The sequence below is a fragment of the Crinia signifera genome, chromosome 1 (genome assembly GCF_055691185.1).
Source record: "Crinia signifera chromosome 1, ASM5569118v1, whole genome shotgun sequence".
In the NCBI taxonomy this organism is placed as follows: Eukaryota; Metazoa; Chordata; class Amphibia; order Anura; family Myobatrachidae; genus Crinia; species Crinia signifera.
The window spans coordinates 362527396-362550029 of NC_139217.1; the positions used below are offsets into that span (position 1 = coordinate 362527396).

Sequence of the window (22634 nt, forward strand, 5' to 3'; positions counted from 1 at the left end):
ACTAAAGGTGCCCATACATGGTGCGATGATCACACCCATTATGGACTGCATTGCATCGCAATGCATGTGTTTCGCATGCGATGCGATCCGCGGTCAGCACATACTTTTTGTACTTTGCGATGCGATGCCTGCGGGAGCGCGCATCACATCGCATTGCACGGTGCTATCGCAACGTGTATGGGCAACATTAAAATCGAGTTTACTCTCATATCACAAACATCTAACAAGACCACAATGTTTCGGCAAACAAGTATCTAAACAACCAAGGTTCCAAGGTGCTCTTGGATACTTTATATATTTATTAAATTCTTAACACACAAAGAAATATATGCAAATATAAAGCCACCATATTAATAATAAGAGTGGGATACACACAAGCATATGTGACTTAAATATCTAAAAGAGTTATAATTCAAATAACATAATTTCGTAGGACAGACTGTTCTAATGGCCTAAAGGCTGAAGAGATATTATCAGAAACCCACATTCTTTCCAGCAGACCAAAGACCACATTTCTACAATACCATGTAGACGGCACCAACTGTATTTCAGCTGATACCTTTAATAGAGCACCTTTTACCAAAGTATTTTAATATGTGACTGTAACCATAAGTAAACCCCCCCCCCCCCAAAAAAAGTGACTTTCCAGTAAAGCTCCTTAAATAAAGTTATAAAGGTGAGAATAGATTTGGTTTTGGACACACCTCCATCCATGTGGTAAAAGGGGAGGTGGTTCCTTCCCCAGTAACCCTCCTTTACCCCTGACAGGCCTCTCAAATAGAGCGGTTTATTATTGGGTGTGGATTACTGTGTTGACAGTGTCTAGGTAGAAAGTCATTAGATGGACCATGAATGGTCCACGCAGGGAAAAGATGATGTGAGTTTCTAAAAATTTTTGGACAGTTAACCGTTCTCATTTGAAAAGATCCACAGGTAGAGCTAATTATTTCACTTGCGATTCTGTGAGGAGACCTGCAAAACATACGCTGTGTGGGGTCCTGAGGACTGAGTTTGAGAACCTGTGGCCTAGACAAGCAGAACCAATATGATCTCAGCAGCTCTACATGAGAGGATGGATTGTGCAGTGACGCTGCTCTCCCCATCCACATTTGCTTTGCGGGCAGCCTACAAGCCTGTGGTGCATGCAGACACTATTCTAAGCAATGTCATCTTTCTCTTAAAAGGACAGATAAGATTTAGTCAAGTATAAATACATTCATTATTTTGCATATATTAATATTTAGCTCAGGGAAAGACAATATGTTATATACAGTAATGTCTAAAGCTTTATAAACACTTTACCAAAGTCCATACGGTCCTTCTGGCTCCTCTGTAGAAGTCCCAAAAGGAGCTGCTTCAAGTGACATGAGGTTTCTCGCGGGATGCTGAAACATCAACACACATACAGTACAGTTACACAGATACACATACACACATGGGACTACAGGGCAGAGCTGCCCAGCCGAGCACTGGGAGTGTATAGGAAAATGCTGAACAGAAGATTCGAGCAGTCTACATGCTGAACGCGAGAGGATAGCGTGTCTGCCAGGTTTAAATATAACAGCTGCAGGCATCCCGGTATTATTGTTCAACACTCCTAAACTAGAGTTTAAGCAGTGGTGGTAAATTATTTTTAGGTAACAGTTGTGAGGTAGGAGGCATAAATGAGGTAAGGTGTAAAGGATCATGGGTAATCTATGTATGTATAAATATAAGGCATAGGTGTGGTTTTCTGCTCAGTGTTATCATATAGAAAGCAGGTAGTATTCTGTGAGGCTTCAGCAGTGACTTCCCCTCCCCCCGTGTGACACCTTTACTGTGCAGCAATACATCATGTGGGGCTATTGGGAAATGTGAATGTGTTTTTAGTTTGTAGGAAAATATCCTTAGTCCTTATAGAAGTGAAGGTCATGTATCCTCATATACCCTATTTGTTTACTTTCCTTATGCCACCTCATTAAAACACAGACGGGTCAACTGCTTGTTCTTATGCACCTTAAAGCTCTGCACAGTTTCCTCAAATAACCTGCCCCACTTGCTGCAGGGATTAAAGGCCTTTCTGTCTGAGCCTGGCACTAGCAGTTATGTAGTGTTAATTAAGAAATGCCACAGAGAGTGCCAAACGTCTAGCAACCATCTCATTGGGAGAATGGAACTTTAGTACAGAGTCAACAGGTGCAGAGAGCAAGTCAGTGGAAAATAGTCAGTAATGCTGGAAGAATGATTACTTGGGTGTGAGGGTCTTGTTTTTTTCATAGAAGAGACGAAGATCCTGAGGACTGCTGGCCTGAAAAGAGAAGGAAGCTTTAACCACAGGTGGACTGGATGCTTCAGAAGGACTGGGGTCAGGAAAATTATTTTTAATCATAGTCACACGATGAGCAGCTCATGCTATTGGTCAATATAACACCCTCTTCACCACATGCTCGGATTTAGAAACACCACACATCTACACACACACCTACTCTTCTAATTTTAAATAGATGTGTAACTATGTTGGTCTCAGCAGAAGCATCATGAGCCATCTTTAAACTCTTGTAACATGAATGCCTGTAAACATACTTCCAGCCACACATTTACAATGCAGAGAAGCACTGTTCCCTTTAATACTTGAATTTCTCCTATTGCCCTCAGTTTCCAAGTAATGCTCATTGGCTACAACATAGGTACAAACGGATTTGCAAATCAGTGGCTGACGTATAAAGACATAAACTGATCCACTAGGGGCAGCACATCACGTTTATACTGAGCGGTCATTAAATGGTGCATAGATTTATGTGCCTGCCATGAATACAATCTGAAATCATTGTAAGCTATGAATCAGTGAATATAGCAGCTAGATTTGAATAATTATGTTTGCAGTTATACTACAAAATGTGTTATATACTGTAAGAAAGATAGATGGAAGTGTTGTCTTATATGTTTGTTAATCACTAGTGTGTCTAGAGTTAGCAGTGTTTGAATTAAAGAGAAAGATATTTTAAGGAAAAAATCTTTTATCTTAAATAATTAGAATTTAAATAGGAAGAATATGGTCACTCATTCAGATCCCATTGGATCTGCTTCCTGATGTGCAAAGTACTGATGTTTGATACACTGCACATGTGTAAGGCCTGTTCTGCACATACAGTACACAAACAGGTCCTGCAATGTAGAAAGCAGACTAGCATCAGTCAGTGAAAGACATTCTGGTTATGGTTTTTTGAGGGTGGCCTCTGTTTGTTAAAGAGGTGGCGTGTTACCATCAATTATGGGGTGTGACAGGTGGCTTGAGCGTTCCCATGGTTGCACTGCCCATAGTGCGTACAATGCTATTTTCTAGATCATTGCTGCAAAAGAAAGCATGCAAAACATATTCCGTGGCCTAATCAGAGCCAGAAGGGCATTTTTAAGCTACCAATCACACACACAAATATCTTGATGTGGCAGAAGTCATCACTGCCATCAAAGATTTACACCAGCCGGAGACCACCCGCAAATTATATGGCTGTTACAAGTGCTAATCCGCCTATGTCATGTCTCCATATGATCACATTTGTGTGCACACATCTTTACTGTACATTGCCTATAACAGAACACACATATCACACTGCAATCTGCCCTTTTGGTTGAGATATGTACAGCTCTGCATGGTAGTGCATTTGTGTCATTTCCCATATGATCGCATCAGTGCATGAAGAGTGCATAGCAATACATGTATGCTTATCTCCTATATGGGATACGGTTGTTGGGTTGACCTATAGTCAGTCGAGATGCCAGCGGTAGACACCTATAAAGGTGGACAAGGACTTTAGGTTGAAATGCTAAAGATCGACAAGGCTTTTAAAGTATTTTTTATACAGATCTCTAGTTATTATCTATGGGTTTCCAGAGTGAGGCGCATTCTGGTGATTACACGCGGACTTAGGACACAGTTCTTTTTCTGTCCAAAATTGAAATCGCTCCCCTAAACCTTATGAAAAGTAAAATGAATATCATTATAACTATTAGCAACAACTGGTTTATTCCCCATTTACAGGTTGTTGACAAAGTAACTATATTGGAAGGGTGCTAGAGACAGAGGAATGACATGTTGGAGTGTATCAGGTGTTTATGCTGGCTCCTAAAAAAATATATATTTCTGCTGGCTTCTAAGTTTCTCAGATGTGTTACTTTTCCCTAATGCGCTTCTGCGGACTACAGAAAATACAGGTCCAGGTGTTCTCACACCGCAATTAGCCGACTCCTGCAAAACTCCAAGACAGCATAAAATGACCCTGTGCTGTACTAAGGGAGTCACTGGAAAGTCAAATTCTGCAGGACTCCAAGTACATGTAAAATACACAAGAAGTAGGGCTCGCAGGAGTTAACCTAAAAAGGAGCAGTTGCTGAGCTCTGCAATCCAGGAAACATGCGGGGCCCAGCTTAAGGTCTCAGATTCCTGCCACTATACTTGCTTACTGTATCGTACAATGTTTGGTCAGTACAGTTCCTAGAAGTTAGAAATACACGCAGACTGACTGATACCATCTCTAGTGGCTGGCGGATAGGCTTCCTTGTCGTTCCTACAGCTGTCTCCAGTCAGTTTAATAGGCAATAACAAATATTTTACAGGCCTTGTGACTAAACAAACAATTAACTGTCATGGTTCAGATCATATTATAGATCAATGTGTCCTTACTGGAGAGATGAAGAATTATGTGCACCAGTCTTGATATGTATTTTTTTAAATGACAAGATAACGAATGGCCTGAGCATTAGGGACATCATGGCCAAGTTCAGAAAGCCAAAGGCTGGTTGTACGTTTTCCTCAAATGTTCTCTGGAGCTTTCACTATATTAAATGGAATGGACTCACATTCTGAGAATGCTGCAGCACATTGTGTCCGTATCCAGAGATGGAAGGTAAATTATCTACATAATAGGACACAGGCAATATGCGGCAGCGGTTGCATCAGATTAAGCAGAAAACGGAAGACAGGTGATTTACATGACTTTTCTACCTCTGACACTTTCAGTGAACATGATTGTGCATACATGAGGTGGAATGGACATGTTGCAACGAACCTGGTGATGCAATCAGATCAAGGGACAAGTGATGTAATTGGAGTTGTGTTTTGGAAACATTGACTTAAGCGTGGGAAGAAAGAACATACAACACAAGCGAGTCCAGTGCCTGATGGCCACTGCAAATGAACCGCTTTCCTGTAACACTGATGATGGAGCCTATTGTCATTGAAAACTATTGCACTTTGTATAGTTATACATTTCTTGTACTTGTTTATGAGCCGGTGAGCTATAGGAAAATGTCAGCATCAATTAACCTCGCTAAAGGAATCTCTGTGAGCCAGTGTAAACCATGAGAAAATGACAGGTATTTAGCACTTGCTCTTGCACTGAAGAGGATCGCCCTGTGTAGTATTTAATCGAGAACTTGTGGCCTGATTCAGATCCTCACGCTGAGAACGGAGGTGGGCGCTGATGTCATGTGACTCAGCCGCCCGCTCCCTTGCAGGCTTTACTGTACTTGAGTTCGAATGGGGACGAACCAGTGTTTTTCTGGGCGCACCCATTGTTTTTGCGGTCACACCCAGGAAACGCTGGGCATCCCCATGTGACAGCCCCCTGCCTGCCCACTACCCACCCCGCTGTGAGCGAATGTCTCAGCGACTGTGATAGTCACCGATGGTGTTTGCACATCGGGCCAGCACATGCGTATATTTGCTGATACGCATGCGCAGACCTGCACCATCGGTCTCCAGACAAAAATTTGGCAAAAGCCGAACAAACCTGAATCATCCCCTTGGAACATGCCAGGGCATAGAGATATTGCTCATTTGTTTCACACAATATTGAATAAAATAAAGACTTAGAACCTGGCCTCAAACCTGCCTTTGTCAAGCCCTGTACACCCATTTAGAGTGCTGTCATAAAGTACAGAACATGAGCTTTGATATTGACAGCTTTAAAAACACTAAAGTGGACACAGTAACCTGGATAAGTGGGACGGGACCTGCATAAGCGGGAATCCTCTATTACTGGGACTAATTGTGAGCAGTGTTCCCTCTAAGCTGTGCGCGTGCACACAACTCGCCGAGCATGCGCACAGACATTACAACAGAGCGCACAAAGCAGCAATGGTCCCTTTTTTGCAGTTGTGGACTAAATGAATGTGTTTCACCCATTAACTACATTGTGTGCTGTGTTTTGAATGTTTAAATGTTTTGAATGTTTAATATCATTTTGAAGAAAAGTTAACACAAATGCTGAACGTCGATTTCCATTTATATATACAAGTGACGCACAAAAATAAAAATTTCCTTCCAAAGTTGCACAGCCAAAATCTTTTGCCGCACACAGCCTTCATAAAATTAGAAGGAACATTGATTGTGAGGTTCCGGCAGTTTTGCAACAGAAAACCTCTGTTAGTGAGACTGTCAAACCTCTTTACGGAGACTGATATTCTAAAGAATAATCACGTCTACTGTATAACAGAGACAATTGCTGTTAGGGCCTCTTTAAGTGAGATTAGTGCAGTTTATTAACTTCTATATATGTGACGACCGCCTTTAGAACCTTTTGTTACTGGGATTAGTACAAGTTCTGATGTGTGATGTCAGAAGGGACACGGAAACCAAAGCATGTAGGCACTTCTACAAGTACTGTTTGATCCTGTATAAGTGAGACCCTGTATAAGTTAGACCCTGTATAAGTGAGAACCTGTATAAGTGAGACCCTGTATAAGTGAGACCCTGTATAAGTGAGACACACACTTCTTGAACCTGGATAAGCAAGAAACCGGATAAGTGAGATAACTCTTACTTAAGGTGAGACTAAACATGCCATCCTTTGAGATCCCACTTTTCCAGGAATGAACATACTTTCTGTCAAATGTTTGCTTTGCATTAATCTGGAAGTTTCTGGCAGTATCCAGAGCAGTATGGGGGCACTAAATAGTGACAGTATACTGCTAGCAAAAAGTTGAATTTAAAGGTAAAAAACTAGTGGTGTATAATCACAACTCATCCAAACACGTCCTTACACATGTACAACAATCTGATTGTGCTAAAGAAAAAATAGGCCTTAATCCTCTGCTGACATAACTACATAATTGTTTGTCTCGCAACCAGATTAAGACTGGAGTCAGTTAAATTAAGCACTCATTCCTTGTAATTGCTTAACAGCTGTCTGCAAAATAAGCATATCATTGTTAATACACTATGGGCCTGATCCTGGTTCACTTGCAAAAGCAAATTTTCTCTCTAATGGTCAAAACCATGTGCACTGCGTGTGGTTCAGATGTAACGTGCAGAGAGTAATGGTGTGTACACACGGTACTTTTTGCCTTCCGATGTTGACGATATAGTCAACATCGGATCGGAATCGGATGCAGATCGCAAGGGTTTTAACCCTTCAGATCCCGATCCGATTCTGATGCGCGTTCATGTATCGCAAGGCAGAAAGTCTTGTCTGCCATGACTATATAGTGCAGATCTGCACTATATAGTCAGACTTGTATGCAAATCGGATGTGCCTTCAGATACTATCCACGATCCGATCTGATCGTGGATAGTATCTGAAGGCACATCTGACCGTGTGTACACACTATTAGATTTGGGTGTGTTTTTTTGTTTCTCTGCAGAGTAAATACTGGCTGCTTTATTTTTACACTTCAATATAGATATCAGTTTGTAGTAAACCCCACCAAATCTAACATCTGCTCCACCTGCAGTGCACATGATTTTGTCCATTAAGGCCCCCATACACTAGGGCGACTTGTCCTTAGGACAAGTCGCCCCCGACTTCCCCCTGAGCTTCCCCGGCTGCTCCCCGGGGGAGCTTGATTAGATTGGCACTTGATGTGCCATTTTTTACATGCGATAAATCATCTCGATTTATCACATGTAAAAAACCCGGGGAGCAGGGGGGGGGCTACAGAGCAGGGCTGCTGGTGGGAGCAGGGGACGCTGCGGACGCTGCGGGGGACACAGGCGGCATAGAGCCGGGAGCTGTCAGTGCTAGAAAAAAAAGCCTATACAATGAATGGGCAGCCTGTGATTGGCTGAGCGCTCTCTCAGCCAATTGCTGACTGGCTGAGAGAGCGCTCAGCCAATCACAGGCCGCCCATTCATTGTATGGGGTTTTTTTTTCAGTACTGACAGCTCCCGCCGGCTCCCCCTGCCCGGCTCTATGCCACCTGTGTCCCCCGCAGTGTCCCCAGCCCCCCCTGCTCCCTCTACCGCCGCGCCGCCCCACTAGGTCCCAAGTCGGGTGGTCGGACGTGCAGCAGGTCCGACCACCCGACGCAGATCAGATGCGCACGGGACCGCGCATCGGATCTGAGGGGACATCAAAACTAGCCGATTTTGGTCCGATTTCGGCCAGATCCGACTGATCTGGCTGAAATCTGACCAAAATCGGCTAGTGTATGGGGGCCTTTAGAGAGAGAATTTGCTTTTGAAGTGACCCCACCCCACCCCACAGCAAATCTTTCATTCAAACCCTGCCTGCAACATTAAGCACCTCAATACGGACACCACTATTATATTGACAGCAGAGAACTACAACAGAGTAGTGGAAATCCAAACACCTCAATTAGAGACTTTGCTATATATGGTTGGATTTAAAATCGTGTTACTTGTCCAAATTGCATGACTGTGTCAGCAAGTTACAGAGCGTAGCTATAAGCACCAATGAAATCCAGTATTTCATGGAACTCATCCTTGTGGCAATCCTTACCACCTCCTGCTCTGGTACCTAGGTCAAATCTGATGAAAGCATGAGACACTGGCCCTTATTCTAATCGGCACGGTACGGCCCGCGTGCGGCCGTACCGCCGATGTTTTGCCACTGCACATGCGCAGAGGTCATTCTGCGCATGTGCAGCCCCCTTCGCCGCAGACGGATTTCGTCCGCCGCAAAGGGGGCGTATAGGGGCGTGAGGGGCTTCATCCCCTCATTTCCCTATGTGTACGCCCCGCGTTTCATGGGCGTTCCCATGCAAACGCGGGGCGTATGCATGGTAATGAGGGCATGACGCCCTCATTACCATGACATGGGGGCGGAAAGCTGACGTCGCCGGATGTCAGCTTTCAGCCCCCTTACAAGCTCCCACACGGACGATTGTCCGTGTGGTCTGAGCTTGCGGGAGCTGCCGCGGCGTGCGGGCCTGCCTTCGATGGTCGTCGACCATCGAAGGCAGGGGGCAGCTCCCACCATGGTGGAGGCGTACGCCTCCACCATTTTGATGCGGATCGCCAGCCGTCCGTGTACGGACGGCAGTGGCGATCCGTCGGGTGGGCGGCCCTTGGTTTGTGCGGTCGGAGCCCCGTGTGCGGCTCTGACCGCACCAACCAGAATAAGGGCCACTGTCTGGTTCTCATTACATAGACAGGAGTCAGTTTCTCTCAGAGATGCATACTACTGACAGGCACTGACATATGAGTCTTTTGTTACCGGTCTGTGAGATAAATGAAAGTCTGAGCTCATTTGATCAGGGATAACAAAAGAGTAACAATTTTCAAAAGGGACTATGTAGACAATAGCCATTCTATTCTAAGATAGATTATATGGCTTTAGAAAAAGGTACTTTAATGTACAATAAAGGGTAGATGCACGGAACTCATCCATGTAATAGTAAATCACACCGTAAAGGATTCATCCTCTACATGAGACCTACCTGGAATGGAGCCTTGCCAGTCAGACATTGGTAGATGATGGTACCAATACTCCACAGATCAGCCTTGGCATCATAGTGCTGGGACATAATCACTTCAGGTGCCTGGGAAAAGAAATATTACAAGTTTATGGCTTCTTTACAACTGCTCGCAATCAATCGTTTACCTGCACTACAATTACCAGATGGGTGTCACACCTGTGATGCGCTTACTGCAGTTTACAAACCAAACAACTATAGGTCCATTTTGTCTCCTTAGGTAAATGCTGTTACCATCGTCAATAGCTTTTTACAGCTTTTGTGTGACTTTTAGTTAGTGTATTACCTTACTTTTAGTGGACCTAGAGGGCTGCAGAATTATTTATCTTCTAGGTATGCAATAAAAAGTGATAAACTACAGTAGAGTACAGCATTTTGTCACTTTACCATTATGCCATGCTGTCCCCATTGCTGTCAATGGGAACCAGACGCAGCCTTCTGGCTGCAGCGGAGCCTTTTATAATTGTTGTTGTCACTGCAATACCAAACTAAACATGCTGCTAGTAATAATATTCTTTGTTAAATGGGGCCCAAAATGGTGCTCATATGCGTATATGCTGGTCTGCATGACTCCACTTCAATGACCACGCCTTCCTTTCCCTATTCTGTGTAACTCAAAATGCATTCGCTACTGAATTCTCCTACTTACTGGCTGTTGTTGAACTACACATCCCAGCATGCCCTGCAACAGTTTTAGCATGGCCAATAAGATCCAAATAACTGGAAGTGACAGAAATGATATTTGGCGCAATGCTGCCCTTATGTGCCCACTCACGTAAGTGTCACCTACACTTAGAATACCATACAGACAAAAAGAATTTGTGAGATAGGTGTACAATAGGGCGCAAAAATTTTTTTGCGCCCTATTGTACACCTATCTCACAAATTCTTTTTGTCAATAAGATCCAAATGTCAACTCGATAGTTCGTATGTTGACAATGCCTATAGCAACAATCCTATAATGCTGCCATTAGTATGCGGATAGAACTGTAATACTACTCGCAGTATTTAACTGTATCGGTATTATAAAAGTTAAACATTATAGGAGAGCAGTATGTTTAAAGTGCTTACAATATTGTGAGTGCTACTGATACATATATTTGGGTGCATCATGGTAATGAATCCTTTTGCTGAACACCAAAAGCTCTATTCTTGCAGTTACTGTAATGGGACCTACACACATGCCGATATTAAGGCATTTTCTGGCTTAGTTTGGCAAAGTCGCTTAGAAAATGCCCCTACATCGGTGTGTGTGCAGGGGCTATAGCGACAGCAATGCGTATCCCCGCGCGTCAATGTCGCTGGCCAAGATTGATGGTCAGTGACCATCAATCTCGCTGGTCGCCAGTTTCTCCATTAGTGAACATTGGCGCTGTCAGCTCGCTCAGCACACAGTGATGACAGCACGTACTGTGTGCTGTGCCACAGTGCTGCAGCAGAGGCCGAACTAGCATGGCTAGGAAGCCATACACACATTGCTATGTGTCTAGGGCCCATTAGTGACACATCGCTAGAGCCAAGTTCTCATACAATAATCTACCGTGCACGAAAAAAGCTTTAACAAGCTTTTATACTTGTGGTTCTTCCTTTTGTGTAAAGCAAATGCCAATGGGTAAGGGACTTAAGTCCTTATATCCATATTTAATTCCTTTGCTAGGACTACTAGTCTTTTAACCTTACAGTATATATTGTTTACCTAAACCACAATTAAAGATAAATACAAACATATAACAAAAGGTAAAGTACTGATTGTTATTTTGCTAGTACTTTAGTTCCACAACCACAGCTATTTGCCATTGATCAAGTTTACGTATCTATATGATGAATGGACTTCAATTCTAAAAAAAAACATAGTGGAAAAAACAATTATAACCTTCGGCGCTGGTAGGAGCCTAAAATGTATAATAAAAAGCTTTATGAAGGTTATGTTTAAAAAAAATAACATGGGGCAACATGTTAGAAAATGCAAATTTGTATGAAAAGCCCCTACCCAAAATGAAGTTGGATTTAGTAGCATAAATGTGAAATTTGTAATATTAAGTGTTAAATGCTTCAGATTCTAACTGTAGTTGGTCGTTCATATTTAGCACCTATATTATAAATGATGTAAATAGTTACCTGTCCCTACAACGGACAGTCAAATAGAACACCTATTAGCCCCTTCAGTGGTATGCCTGGAAATCTTATACAGCCAGCTGCACTGCCAACTCTGGCCATGCCGGAAACTAGGTGTGGAGCTTTCAGTGGTGCACCATATGGCAGCACGGCCGCTTACCGTGACGATCGCCCGCTTGCCCCACCGAACGCTTGAGCACCCAAACCTCTGCCCCGGCTGATACACTTCAAATTAGGGATGGCAATTGATCATTCAAAATGGTTTATGGCCGATGTGTAATAGTTTTGCTATCGATGGGGTAGTACTAGATGGTTTCCCTCCATCAATGTCAAAGCATAAACGAATAGTTATTTTTTTCCCTTAGCCAAGGAGTCGGAACATGGAGCACAAGCTCAGCCTCTGACACCCATAAAGCCCCACCAGGTTCTGATTGGCCCATGGGCCAGTCAGTCAAATAAAATGGATGGCCATTGATAGTTAAAACCATCGATGGCCTACATCAGATAGTATGCTTCCATCGATGGTCATTCGCACTATATTTATCGATGGCAATATCACTACTTAAAATATGGCGCCGGAGTCAGGAGGGGATGGAGGAGAGCGATCTTTGCTCTCCTCCCCTCAGAAATAGAACCGGTGGGGACAGCAGCAGTTGACCAGGGCAGCAGCAGATCAGAGTCAGCAGTGGAGGACACCCTGAGAGTGTGCCATGCCCGCCCAAAAAAACACCACTGAAGGGGTTAAATCTGTCATTAGGAAATACATATATACATGTATTAGTCACCAAAATAGCAGTTATAGCCAGAAGCACATGTAACACATTATGCATTGTGTCATGAATGTGACATGTCAATAAGAAAGCTGTTTTTAACCAGAGTACATAATGCATAGGCACATGCAGTGAATCACATTGGATAAATGACATGTAACAAAGCTGAAGAACGGGACAGGACAGTTTCCAGGATGCTATCATTCTGAGGAGCACTGGCAGTGTGCCAACTGGTTGTTTTGCTGTAAGGTACCCAACTGTCAGGGGTATTGTACAATAACGCCACTGGCACATGGGACTGTTTTCCAAGGATACTGCAGGTGCCTCACATGCACCCTGTGTAGACTACTGGGGGTAATAGTTGAGTCTGAAAATATGACAGTAAATGCAGACACCAAGAACTCTAATTCGTTTCGTAACTGTTGTTATGTAGAAATCTATCCTATCTATACAGGAAATTCACTTTATTCTCACTTTAGCTTTTTTCCATTGAAGCTGCTGGATAGATGGCGGATATGTAATAGCATGGAGCTGTGCTCATAGCAGCTACATTATAATGACATTGCTGGGATGCTTGTTAGCACTAACCATGCAATAACAGAGAAACCAAGGAGTTCCCATCAGCTTGTTATAATCATTAGATGAGAACTTAAATATATGAAAAGAGAAGAAATATACTTCTCTGAAGATTGTCATAGGTAGAATTGCATGGGGGTGGCCTGTCGGTTTTATACCAGTGTGTAACGTCTATAGGTGATGGTGTTGCACTAAGAAACCTGGCACTATAATAAGCACTGACAAATAAGAACATTAACAAGTCCACACTACACAATGGTAAAGGGGTCCCAGCTTTGCAGCATAAATATATAAATATATAACGGTTATTACAACCTGTGTGACATGACATTACACAGGGACCTATTTGCACAGGTCCGAATTCGTCCTCGTCCCCGATGGTGGGGGTCTGCGCATGTGCGAAGCGCTCGCTGCCTGAGTGACAGACAGGTGGCGTTTCTTCAGGCCTGTCCAGCCTTTCATGGGCGTGCCCACAAAAACAGGGGGTGTGCCTATAGAAACGCTGGGCGGGCCCGTCAGAACGCAGGCGTGCCCCTGTCTGATTGGGGCGGCTGAAGTCACATGACATCAGCGCCCGCCCCGAATTTGGCAGAACGCGCCCATATATAAAGTAAGTATTGGCTTACTATTCCTGCCGAGCACAGGATAAATCATTCAATGGTGAGCGACCAGCAAACGATTTTTTGTCTGTGCAGATGTTTAAGCGTACACATCCGCTCACATGGTAGCATGGGGATTCGCTCGGCAGGGGCGTGCGTTCGGTGGGGCGATGGTGACGTTTACCTGCTCACTAGGCAGCGGATAAAGCCAGCCTAGCGAGTAGGTCTGAATGACCCCCATAGTGCAGACCTTGCACAAACATGAAAGTTGGTTACATCTTATTTAAACAGAAAAAGAAAAAGGATAACAGAGCTATCATATAAACAAGCTACATCTCTGGTGTGGGCCTGCAAGCTAAAAACACGCTAATACCATGGCAGAAATACTAGCATTAACCAATGTAGAACAAGCAACAATGTGAGATTATTGCAGAATTGTAGCATCTGCTAAATAGAACAGGTTCCAAGAGTGCCTCCTCTTATTACATAATAAAAACTGCCCCTTTTTTTTTTTTTTTTAAACTCTGCATTTGACCGGCATCCAGCAACCCATTACATCTGCCCCTATATGTCTACTTATTACATGACATGAGAACTAGGCAGAAATGTTGCTTACCATGTACATGGGGGACCCACACAAAGTTGCTGCCATCATGTTGTTTTGCAAATATCTTGCAAATCCAAAATCAGCTGCGAATAAGAAGACATATGTTGGTTATAAAGGGGACAGCTAAAGCAGGCAGTAATGACAAGTGACAAGATTGCTGGAAATTGGTGGTATTTCCCTGCATGTTTGTTAGAGCCTGGAACTTATTGCCATAACTGCATTCATGAAACTGATGTACTAAAATATCTACATGTATAGTCTTAGGGCAACAAATGCAGGTATATTTCTTTAGAAACATTACAGGATACCTAAAAATGCATATACTTATTTTTTCCTAGCCAAGATCAAGAGAAAAGATCCCATTTCTTAAGCACCAGCAAGAACCACACATACAGTAGGTCTGTACTAAGTTTTGCATTTGAACCGTTATCACTCTCTCTCTCTCATCCACTGCATAGTTACCTACCCTCCTGCATTCTGCAGGAGACTCCCTGAAATAGCAGCAATCTCCCTCTCTCCCTCATTAGTCTAGCAATCTCCCTCATTTCACCTAGCCCACATTACACTGTTTCATTTTTGGGGAAAAAAGGAATGAGAGACAGATACATTTATATTGAATCATCAGCGCCATTTCCCAGCACTTTAGCAAGTATAGTAGCTCTTACTAACTGCTTTGGGGCTCATCTACATTTGGATATAAGTCATTTTACAAGATTCCTCTCAGATGTAGCAGTGCACACCCAGGCTTCTAGGTGCCACAGTCACAATCTCTTTTCACAATCTCTTTTCACAATCTCTCCATATATGGAACAAGACACGCCCTTTGGTTGGAGCATGACATGCCCCCTCAATGGGGCGCTCTGCAAAATTCAACTACCAACCATGAACTCCCTGAAACTAGTTTTCAAAAGTAGGCAAGTATGATCCACTGTATGGATTTGCCTTGTCTGTAGGACCAGCTGACCCACAGGACAACATGAATATAATGCCAGGCCAATGCATTAGGACTAGAAGTCAGACTTTATGTGTAGTCTGAATGCCTCAAGCAGTGGGGTCAGACAGGAGAGATATGGTTGGAGGCGCTTGCAGCACCGCTTAGAACAATTCTTCTGCTCATAACAATAAAAGCGACCGACAAGAATTGTGACTACAGTACTGGATCTATAAATAACTAGATAAAATACATGCATACAAGGCGCCAGGAAAAGGGAGTTGAAACAAAGCCAGCATAACAGGAATGAGGCACCTACAAAGCTCGAGATATATGGTATACAGCAGCTTCTATTTATAATCACATGCACATCTTTCAGAAGGCCAGCAGCCACTAACAGAAAAACATGATCAGTGATAAAATACTTTATATTAAATATACCGGTAGATGTCACCGAGATTGTGCTCTGTGAATGGTGAAGCACATTCTTGAAGTTACTGAGCACAATGTACATTCTATACAGTTAAAGACCAGATGCAGAGTTGGAAGTAAGCATAGTTTTGAGCATGAAAGACACATTTTTCAAACATATGCACAGAAAGTCTTACGATTCCACATATAAGGAGATTTGATCATATATTGTGCTTATATTTAGAGAGGTGGAAAGGTGTATAGAGACGGCGTGCAGTTACAGTACAACTTTGGGCCTTATCCTATAAGCAGCTAATAGATTCACAGGGGGCTATCCTATTAGCCCCGATGCCGGCGTGATCATCCCCCGATGCCAGCACTTATAGGGGATTATGTGTGCTATACCTCATGCAGGAGAAGCAGAATACCCAATAAGCAGCCCTTCAGAGCCGCAATAACACATGTGTTCAGGAACGTATTACAGATTCCATGTGTTTTCGCCCCAAAGCACTGGACTTTGTTAGATGACAAATATGGGCTTTTACAGGATAGCCTGATAGCCACCATAGGCTAATACTGCTTTATAGCATAGGCCCTTGTATCAACCAAAGCATAACACAGATGCATGTGCACCTCTATAATGGCATATAACTTGTGGGTGCTCAATATACCCTGGTGATGATCATCAGCCACTGCTGATTGGCACAGAGCATGTTGATTTCACCCTCTGTGTGGCTGCTGCTGTCTGTTAACATTACTTATCTGATTTGGCATTTTGTCTGCACCATCAAATAACAATAATAATTGTACTTAGCACAGTAACAGCAGCTTAAGGGGGTGGTATTCAATTAGCTGCGATAAATTACTGTGGATAATTGATTCATAGGAGGTAATTCAATTAGCCTAGATTGCCAGAACTATCAGGGGTTTTGTTTCAACTTCAAGGAGACAGGATAATAAAAACCTGCAATAAGGGCTGTTTTTCACGGCCAAAATGTCAAAAAGCCGTGGAACCAGGAAATTGCGGATTCTGTGTTTTTCACACAAAAGTGGGTAAAGTTTAGCACGAAAAAAAAACAGGCTGCTATTGAATTCCCTTTAGCAAGCAAAAAAAATACAGTTAACGGGGCTTTTTACGATCAAATTTGATATATTCACTCCAGACAGGTTTTATTATAGGATATTTCAGCAAAGCAATATATAGGTGTACAAACTGGGTACGTACTGTGAATTTAGCATTTACTTCAGGGGTAAACCAGGCAGATATGATGCGGTTTTATCTTAGCGGAAACCTGGCACATCTGCTACTGTGTACTCCTGGCATAAAGCAGGTGCATCTGCTACCCTTGCAGACGGAAGAGTCTTGAAAATGGGATTTGACTGAATATTGTCAGCCACACCTGTTCCCCAAGCAAACCTTCTCTTAGTCACAGCTGTGGATGACTTACCTATTTTAATACGGATACTGTTGGGATTCGACCTGCGGCCTCCCGTACATGACAAGAGGATATTTTGGGGCTTCAGATCGCGGTGAATGATGCCTTTACTGTGCAACATCTTCATAGCTCCCGCAATCTGCTGAAGGAATAGTCGGATGGTGTCCTCGCTCAGGGTCCGCATTGCTGGAGGGAAGAACAGTGCTCAGTTAAAGTGCAACATATGCTTATATTAGTGATAGAAATTCTGTTACTATGGTCTTCTACAAGGTTCTTGTCTAAAAATGTCTTTGCTTTATAGCAGTAAACATATGCAATTCTCAGCCATATGCCACTACATGTCCAGCTGTGCATATTACTGTGTAAGCTATCTGCACTCTCGTTTACCTGAGCACAGGGTACAGGGAAATAGAAGTATAAATACATTTCCCTCACAATTACTTTGGGACTATTCTGGAGATACATAGTGCCCCTTAGGACACTTACACAAAGGAACATATTCAATTTGGTGCGAATTTACCAAAAATCTTTCAGAAAAAATCTTGCAGGGTTTGTTAGTTTCGTTTTTTTTTGGTGGGGGGGGGCACCTTCTGAGCAAGTCCAATTTAGCCTAAGATCGTGGTCCTCCTCCTCTTCCTCCTCTTCCTGAGCACGCAGGACTGTGGTGTGTGTGCTCAGGAAGTAGAAGAGGAGGACAGCGCTGCAGAAGGTTAATAGATATGGACTACTAGTTAAGTTTCCACTTACTTAATTAGTTATTGGAGTCTAAGAATGTGTCCCTAAAAAATCTACAAATAAAAACAACAACACGTCTGTGCTTTATATAGGATTGACTGCACATTGGTGTACTAAGACACAGCACATTGGTGTACTAAGACCCTGAAATTCCATATCTGGGTCATAGATAGTGTATAGGTTGACACCAGTGGTTAAAGTGTGTGGGGGGGGGATGTGGTGGAACGAGTTCTGCCACCTGTAATGGTAGGTGGTACTAGTTTTACCTCCACCATGGCTCTACACAGTAATCCCAACAGAAAAACACCACCCACATCAATAGACGATGCAGCCACATCCGAAATCCCACTTTCGAAGGACCTGGTTCCTTCATTATTCTCTTCCACCTGCGGCCCACCCCTCCTTGCACTCACATGAGTTCCACCACCTCTCCTGGACCACTTTAAACCCTGGTTAACATTATATGTCGACATGCATTAGGTTGTGAGTTTTGCCCCAAATTTAGTATCTGTGAGAGAAGCGACCACGCAAGGGTACACATGGTCAGTAACAGTAAAGATCTACATTTGGGACATAGTAACTTTAAAGAAAAATGTGACCTTTCTTTTTACCTATGGAATGGACCTACTGCATGTCAACCATGTGATGTCAACATAATGACTCTCTACCTGTCAACCTATTAATCCACACCCCTGACAGATACATACATAGACATTTTTGGCACTGTTATGTACAGAAAATAATACAAGTAGGTAATGGGACACTATAACCTGGAGCGGATGTTAAGTTACGGTATATAGACTTGGGTCGCTGTTAAACCATGTGGCACGCTGTAACCTTTAATGTCTGTATCTACTATAACCCTGGAGGGTTAGTGAGATTTCTACCTTACAGTATATTTCCATGAGCAGGGAAAACAAATACACATTGGCATCTTTTTATGTTCTTAACTCGGTAAAGATACATGGTGTTCAACATCCACACAATGCATTTTAGGACAGAAACATTTACAGAACACAAACCAGTCTGAGATAACACAGAAGCCTTTTTTCCATGTAAAATATACAATGACATCAAACAAGCACTCTGTTTAATCCAGCTGCTCTGTTGCGCTGCCAGTTGTACAAGGCTGACAGTAGCTTGAAAAAAGCTCAGCATCTTGCCAGTGCACTGATCTGAAGGCTGGAGATTGTTAAACTCTTATAAAAATACCGTCTGTGTTATAACAGCGCTTCAGACCAACACAGGAAATAAGCGGTTAGCCTCCCGGCGAGTGTGTGGGAAAGTGCTCAGCTTCAGATGAAGCCTGGGGTAACCAGGAAATGTGAATTATTATAATTAACATTTGATCTATTGGTGGACTATCATAAACATTAACAAAGTTTATTTAAAGACTATATTGGTATCTTTCTCACAGTCTATAGCAGGTACGATTCAGGCTGCAATACATTCTAGGGATTGCCTGGTGTGTACTATAGACCAGGGATGGGTAATCTTAGGCCCTCCTACTGTTGTTGAACTACACATCCCAGCATGCCCTGCATCCGTTTTGCTATTTGGTCATGCTAAAACTGTTGCAGGCATGCTGTGATGCGTAGTGCTGGAGGGCCGAAGGTTCCCCATCCCTGCTATAGACAGTGGAGTGGGGAGAATGGAGCATGTACCCTGAGCACCATTGCAAACCCACCAGTGTATGCACCAAAAAGTCCTGAACTCTAGCAGGACTGAACACATTCATGGTCTCCAGGAACAGAGGAGATGATGTGGCCTGAGCACTGTCGCTGCTGCATTGCTGGAGCCCCTCCAGGTGCTGCTGTGACTCTGGGCATCCCTCTGATGACTGCTGCTGGAGCATGTGCCGTTTGCAGTGTGGGTCTAAGCGGAATGTGCAGTGCTGGATGGGGCAGGGGAAATTACCCACCCTGTGGCTTTTTCAGATATAGCCACCTGGATGCCATCTTCCTCCGTGTCTGGGAGGAGAGCCTGTCCTACCAACAGTTGGACATGCTAAACTTCCGGGCAGTGGTGGCACTCTCAAAAGCTGGCCTTAGGTCCAGGGACATGGTGACCCTACTGCTGCAGAATGAAATCTGCTTCGTGAAGGCCTACTTCAGGCTAACCAAGCTGGGGTTGGTCACTGTCTTCTCAATGCCAATGTCTGGCCCCTGAATTGCTGCTTGAAGGCCAGCAGGACTCGGGGCCTCATCATCAGCCCAGATCTGTCTTGTGTGTGCCTCATGTATCGTGTATCTTGTATGTATCATGTATAGGATGGTGTTCTCTGTAATGAGCATTGTAGAGATCTGAGGTTCTCTGTGTGGGTGCTTCTAACGTCAATGTCCTGTGGGGGCTGTTATTGTGCATAATACACCTGTGTAACTGTACTGTATATCACACACAGATGTAACACAGCACCACATACTCACGCTATCATCTAGATGTATACAGACATTATAGGTCAGTGAAATAGAATATTTACTAAAGACTCAGAACAATTATTGGACAGGATTACATCAGTACTGTCAATTTACAGCTCATCTTTGTCAGATACAAAGCTATTAAGACACAACTGCAAAAAAACAAGTGTGAGAGTTTTGAGCGCAGATACTACAGCCTCCCTGTAAGGCCATCTTAAAAGCATTGTAGTTCCTGGGCAACGCATTGCACTGCAGTCCCTAAACACCCATTTATAAAATGGGCAATATATGCTTATATTAGTGATATGAAAAATCATCACTCTGAATGGTGGATAGATCCAGCCATCCACCAATCAGGATACTAATAGCCATTTTCTGTCTGGCTGCAGGCTGGGAGGCCGGTAGAGAATGCTGCCTCACCTCTGTGATTGTGTGACTGCATATCAACCCTACTCTGGGCCCTGCCCAGTCGGCCTATACGTTAAGACGGCCCTGCTCCATGTAAGTGGATATGACACTGCTACCTCCTCACACATCAGCATGTTAAACCCTGATAGTATATGGAAATATCAGTATATGTCCTCAGGGGACAGGAAAATAACTCATTCATCATAGACTCCCTGTGGTACTTAGTAATAAGCAGTTTAATCGTTCCCAGGACATTGCTCTGCCAGCAGTGCTTGGAAGTAACTATATCCCTTTGTTTATTTCTGTGGACTGACGCTGTGACCAAATGATTCTCACAGCAATGGGGCTGTTTGTTTAGCCTTTTCTCCCTTTGCTTCCTGGCATGAGGTTTGTTGCACGGGGTCGGCAAATATTGCTTAGGTCACTCCTGGGCTGGCCGTAGTGTAATATCCCAATATACTACCTAGGAAAGTACTCATCAACATGTTGCCTGTCTACCAAGAATAGTGATGTAAGAGTAGACGTTATAGGTGAAATGTAATAGGATGAGAGATTCAGAAAGTGAGAGATTTAGCAAGAAATCTCCCGGGTTTTTTTTAAGCGACAATTATTTACACTGCAAAATCATTTTTTAAAGGATTGGCGCTTTAAAAAACCTGGAGATTTCTTACCAAATCTCTAACTTTCTGTGGATATCCTAATCTAATTGGCAGTCGCTTATCGGGGATTACACTTTGCGTGACTGATACTCGATAACACCTGTTATTGGGGTAAACGATGCCAGCATCAGGGTTAATAAGATAGCCCCGGCCTAACCTATTAGCATAGGTGAAGCACTGCTTCTAATAGGATATCCCTCAAAATGACTAAGCTGTACTGAGGGCACTTCCGGGTCCGGCACCTTTATAGGTATGGAACGCATGGAACTGCTGGTCTGTCCATTGCACGTGGAGGGAGCTGCAGAGACAGTCCCCCACGACCATATCCATTGGAGGACCTGTGGCTGGTATGTTTTATTCATTATTATGAAGTAGGCATTTGGCAATGTAAATATTTGGTATGTTTATTAAAACAGGTTGTATGAAATGTTTTTATTCATATTTATTTAGACACACATCTTGATAAAGGCACCGCAGCGTGCCGAAACGCGTTGATATCAGTGTCCATTTTTTAAATACGTAAGTACAGGATCACTTTGTGCAGTTTTGGATTGTCTACACTCTACCCGGGTTCCAACTAGTGTGACAGTTTGTTGCTGTGAATATTGTGATCCTGCTCTGTGTTTTATTGGAATAAAGAATTTGTTATGGAAGAATTCTGAGGGATTATTTTTCTCCAAGAAAGATACCTTTATAAGAGTCGTCCAATCACATGCATGTAAGCATACATGTAAGCTTCTGCTTATACACACGAGTGAGGTGACCTTTATGACCCTGGGATCATCTGGGAACTTTGGGAGCACCATCTTCTAAATTATTCCCCCATACACATTTGGAGAAGGATCTCCCTATATTGTTATAAACTACAAAAGTGTGTTTGTTCTCCTTTCTCTTGCATATTTCGAACCCTCGAATGGGAAGAAAAAGTGGAGATCTTTTTGGGACATTTATTTCTTCAGCGCAAGTAGACTAATTTTTGTATTTTGTTGTTGTACATGGCTACACAATGAAACTTACTTATAATCTCTATTACACTGTACAGAACAGTGATACCCCTTTCAGACCGCAAAGTGCAGGGTCGCACCGGGCTTTTAAACGGTTTAGTCCTGGTGCGACCCTGCATTTTGGTCTGTACAGATTACTTCAGCGAACCGGCAATATTGCCGGTTTGCTGATGTCATCCGGGGTCACGGCAGAGCGCGGTAACGCCATGGGGGGTGGGGGAGGAGGCAGCGCTTAGATCTGGCACTGCTTCAAGCACTGCCTCCTCCATTGGT

At 43.3% G+C, this 22634-nt stretch overlaps 1 protein-coding gene across 1 annotated transcript in view; it reads right to left on the minus strand.

Annotated features, from left to right (window-relative positions):
• The window catches only part of ULK1 (unc-51 like autophagy activating kinase 1), a 90908-nt gene that overhangs the window by 29159 nt on the left and 39115 nt on the right, over positions 1-22634 (minus strand). Inside the window, exons 6-10 of the mRNA XM_083150146.1 lie at positions 17151-17324; positions 14370-14443; positions 9658-9759; positions 2229-2287; positions 1303-1385 (exon numbers count right to left, since the gene is read on the minus strand). Of these exons, the coding sequence (XP_083006272.1) occupies positions 1303-1385; positions 2229-2287; positions 9658-9759; positions 14370-14443; positions 17151-17324 (492 nt within the window). The remainder of the gene's footprint in view (positions 1-1302; positions 1386-2228; positions 2288-9657; positions 9760-14369; positions 14444-17150; positions 17325-22634) is intronic.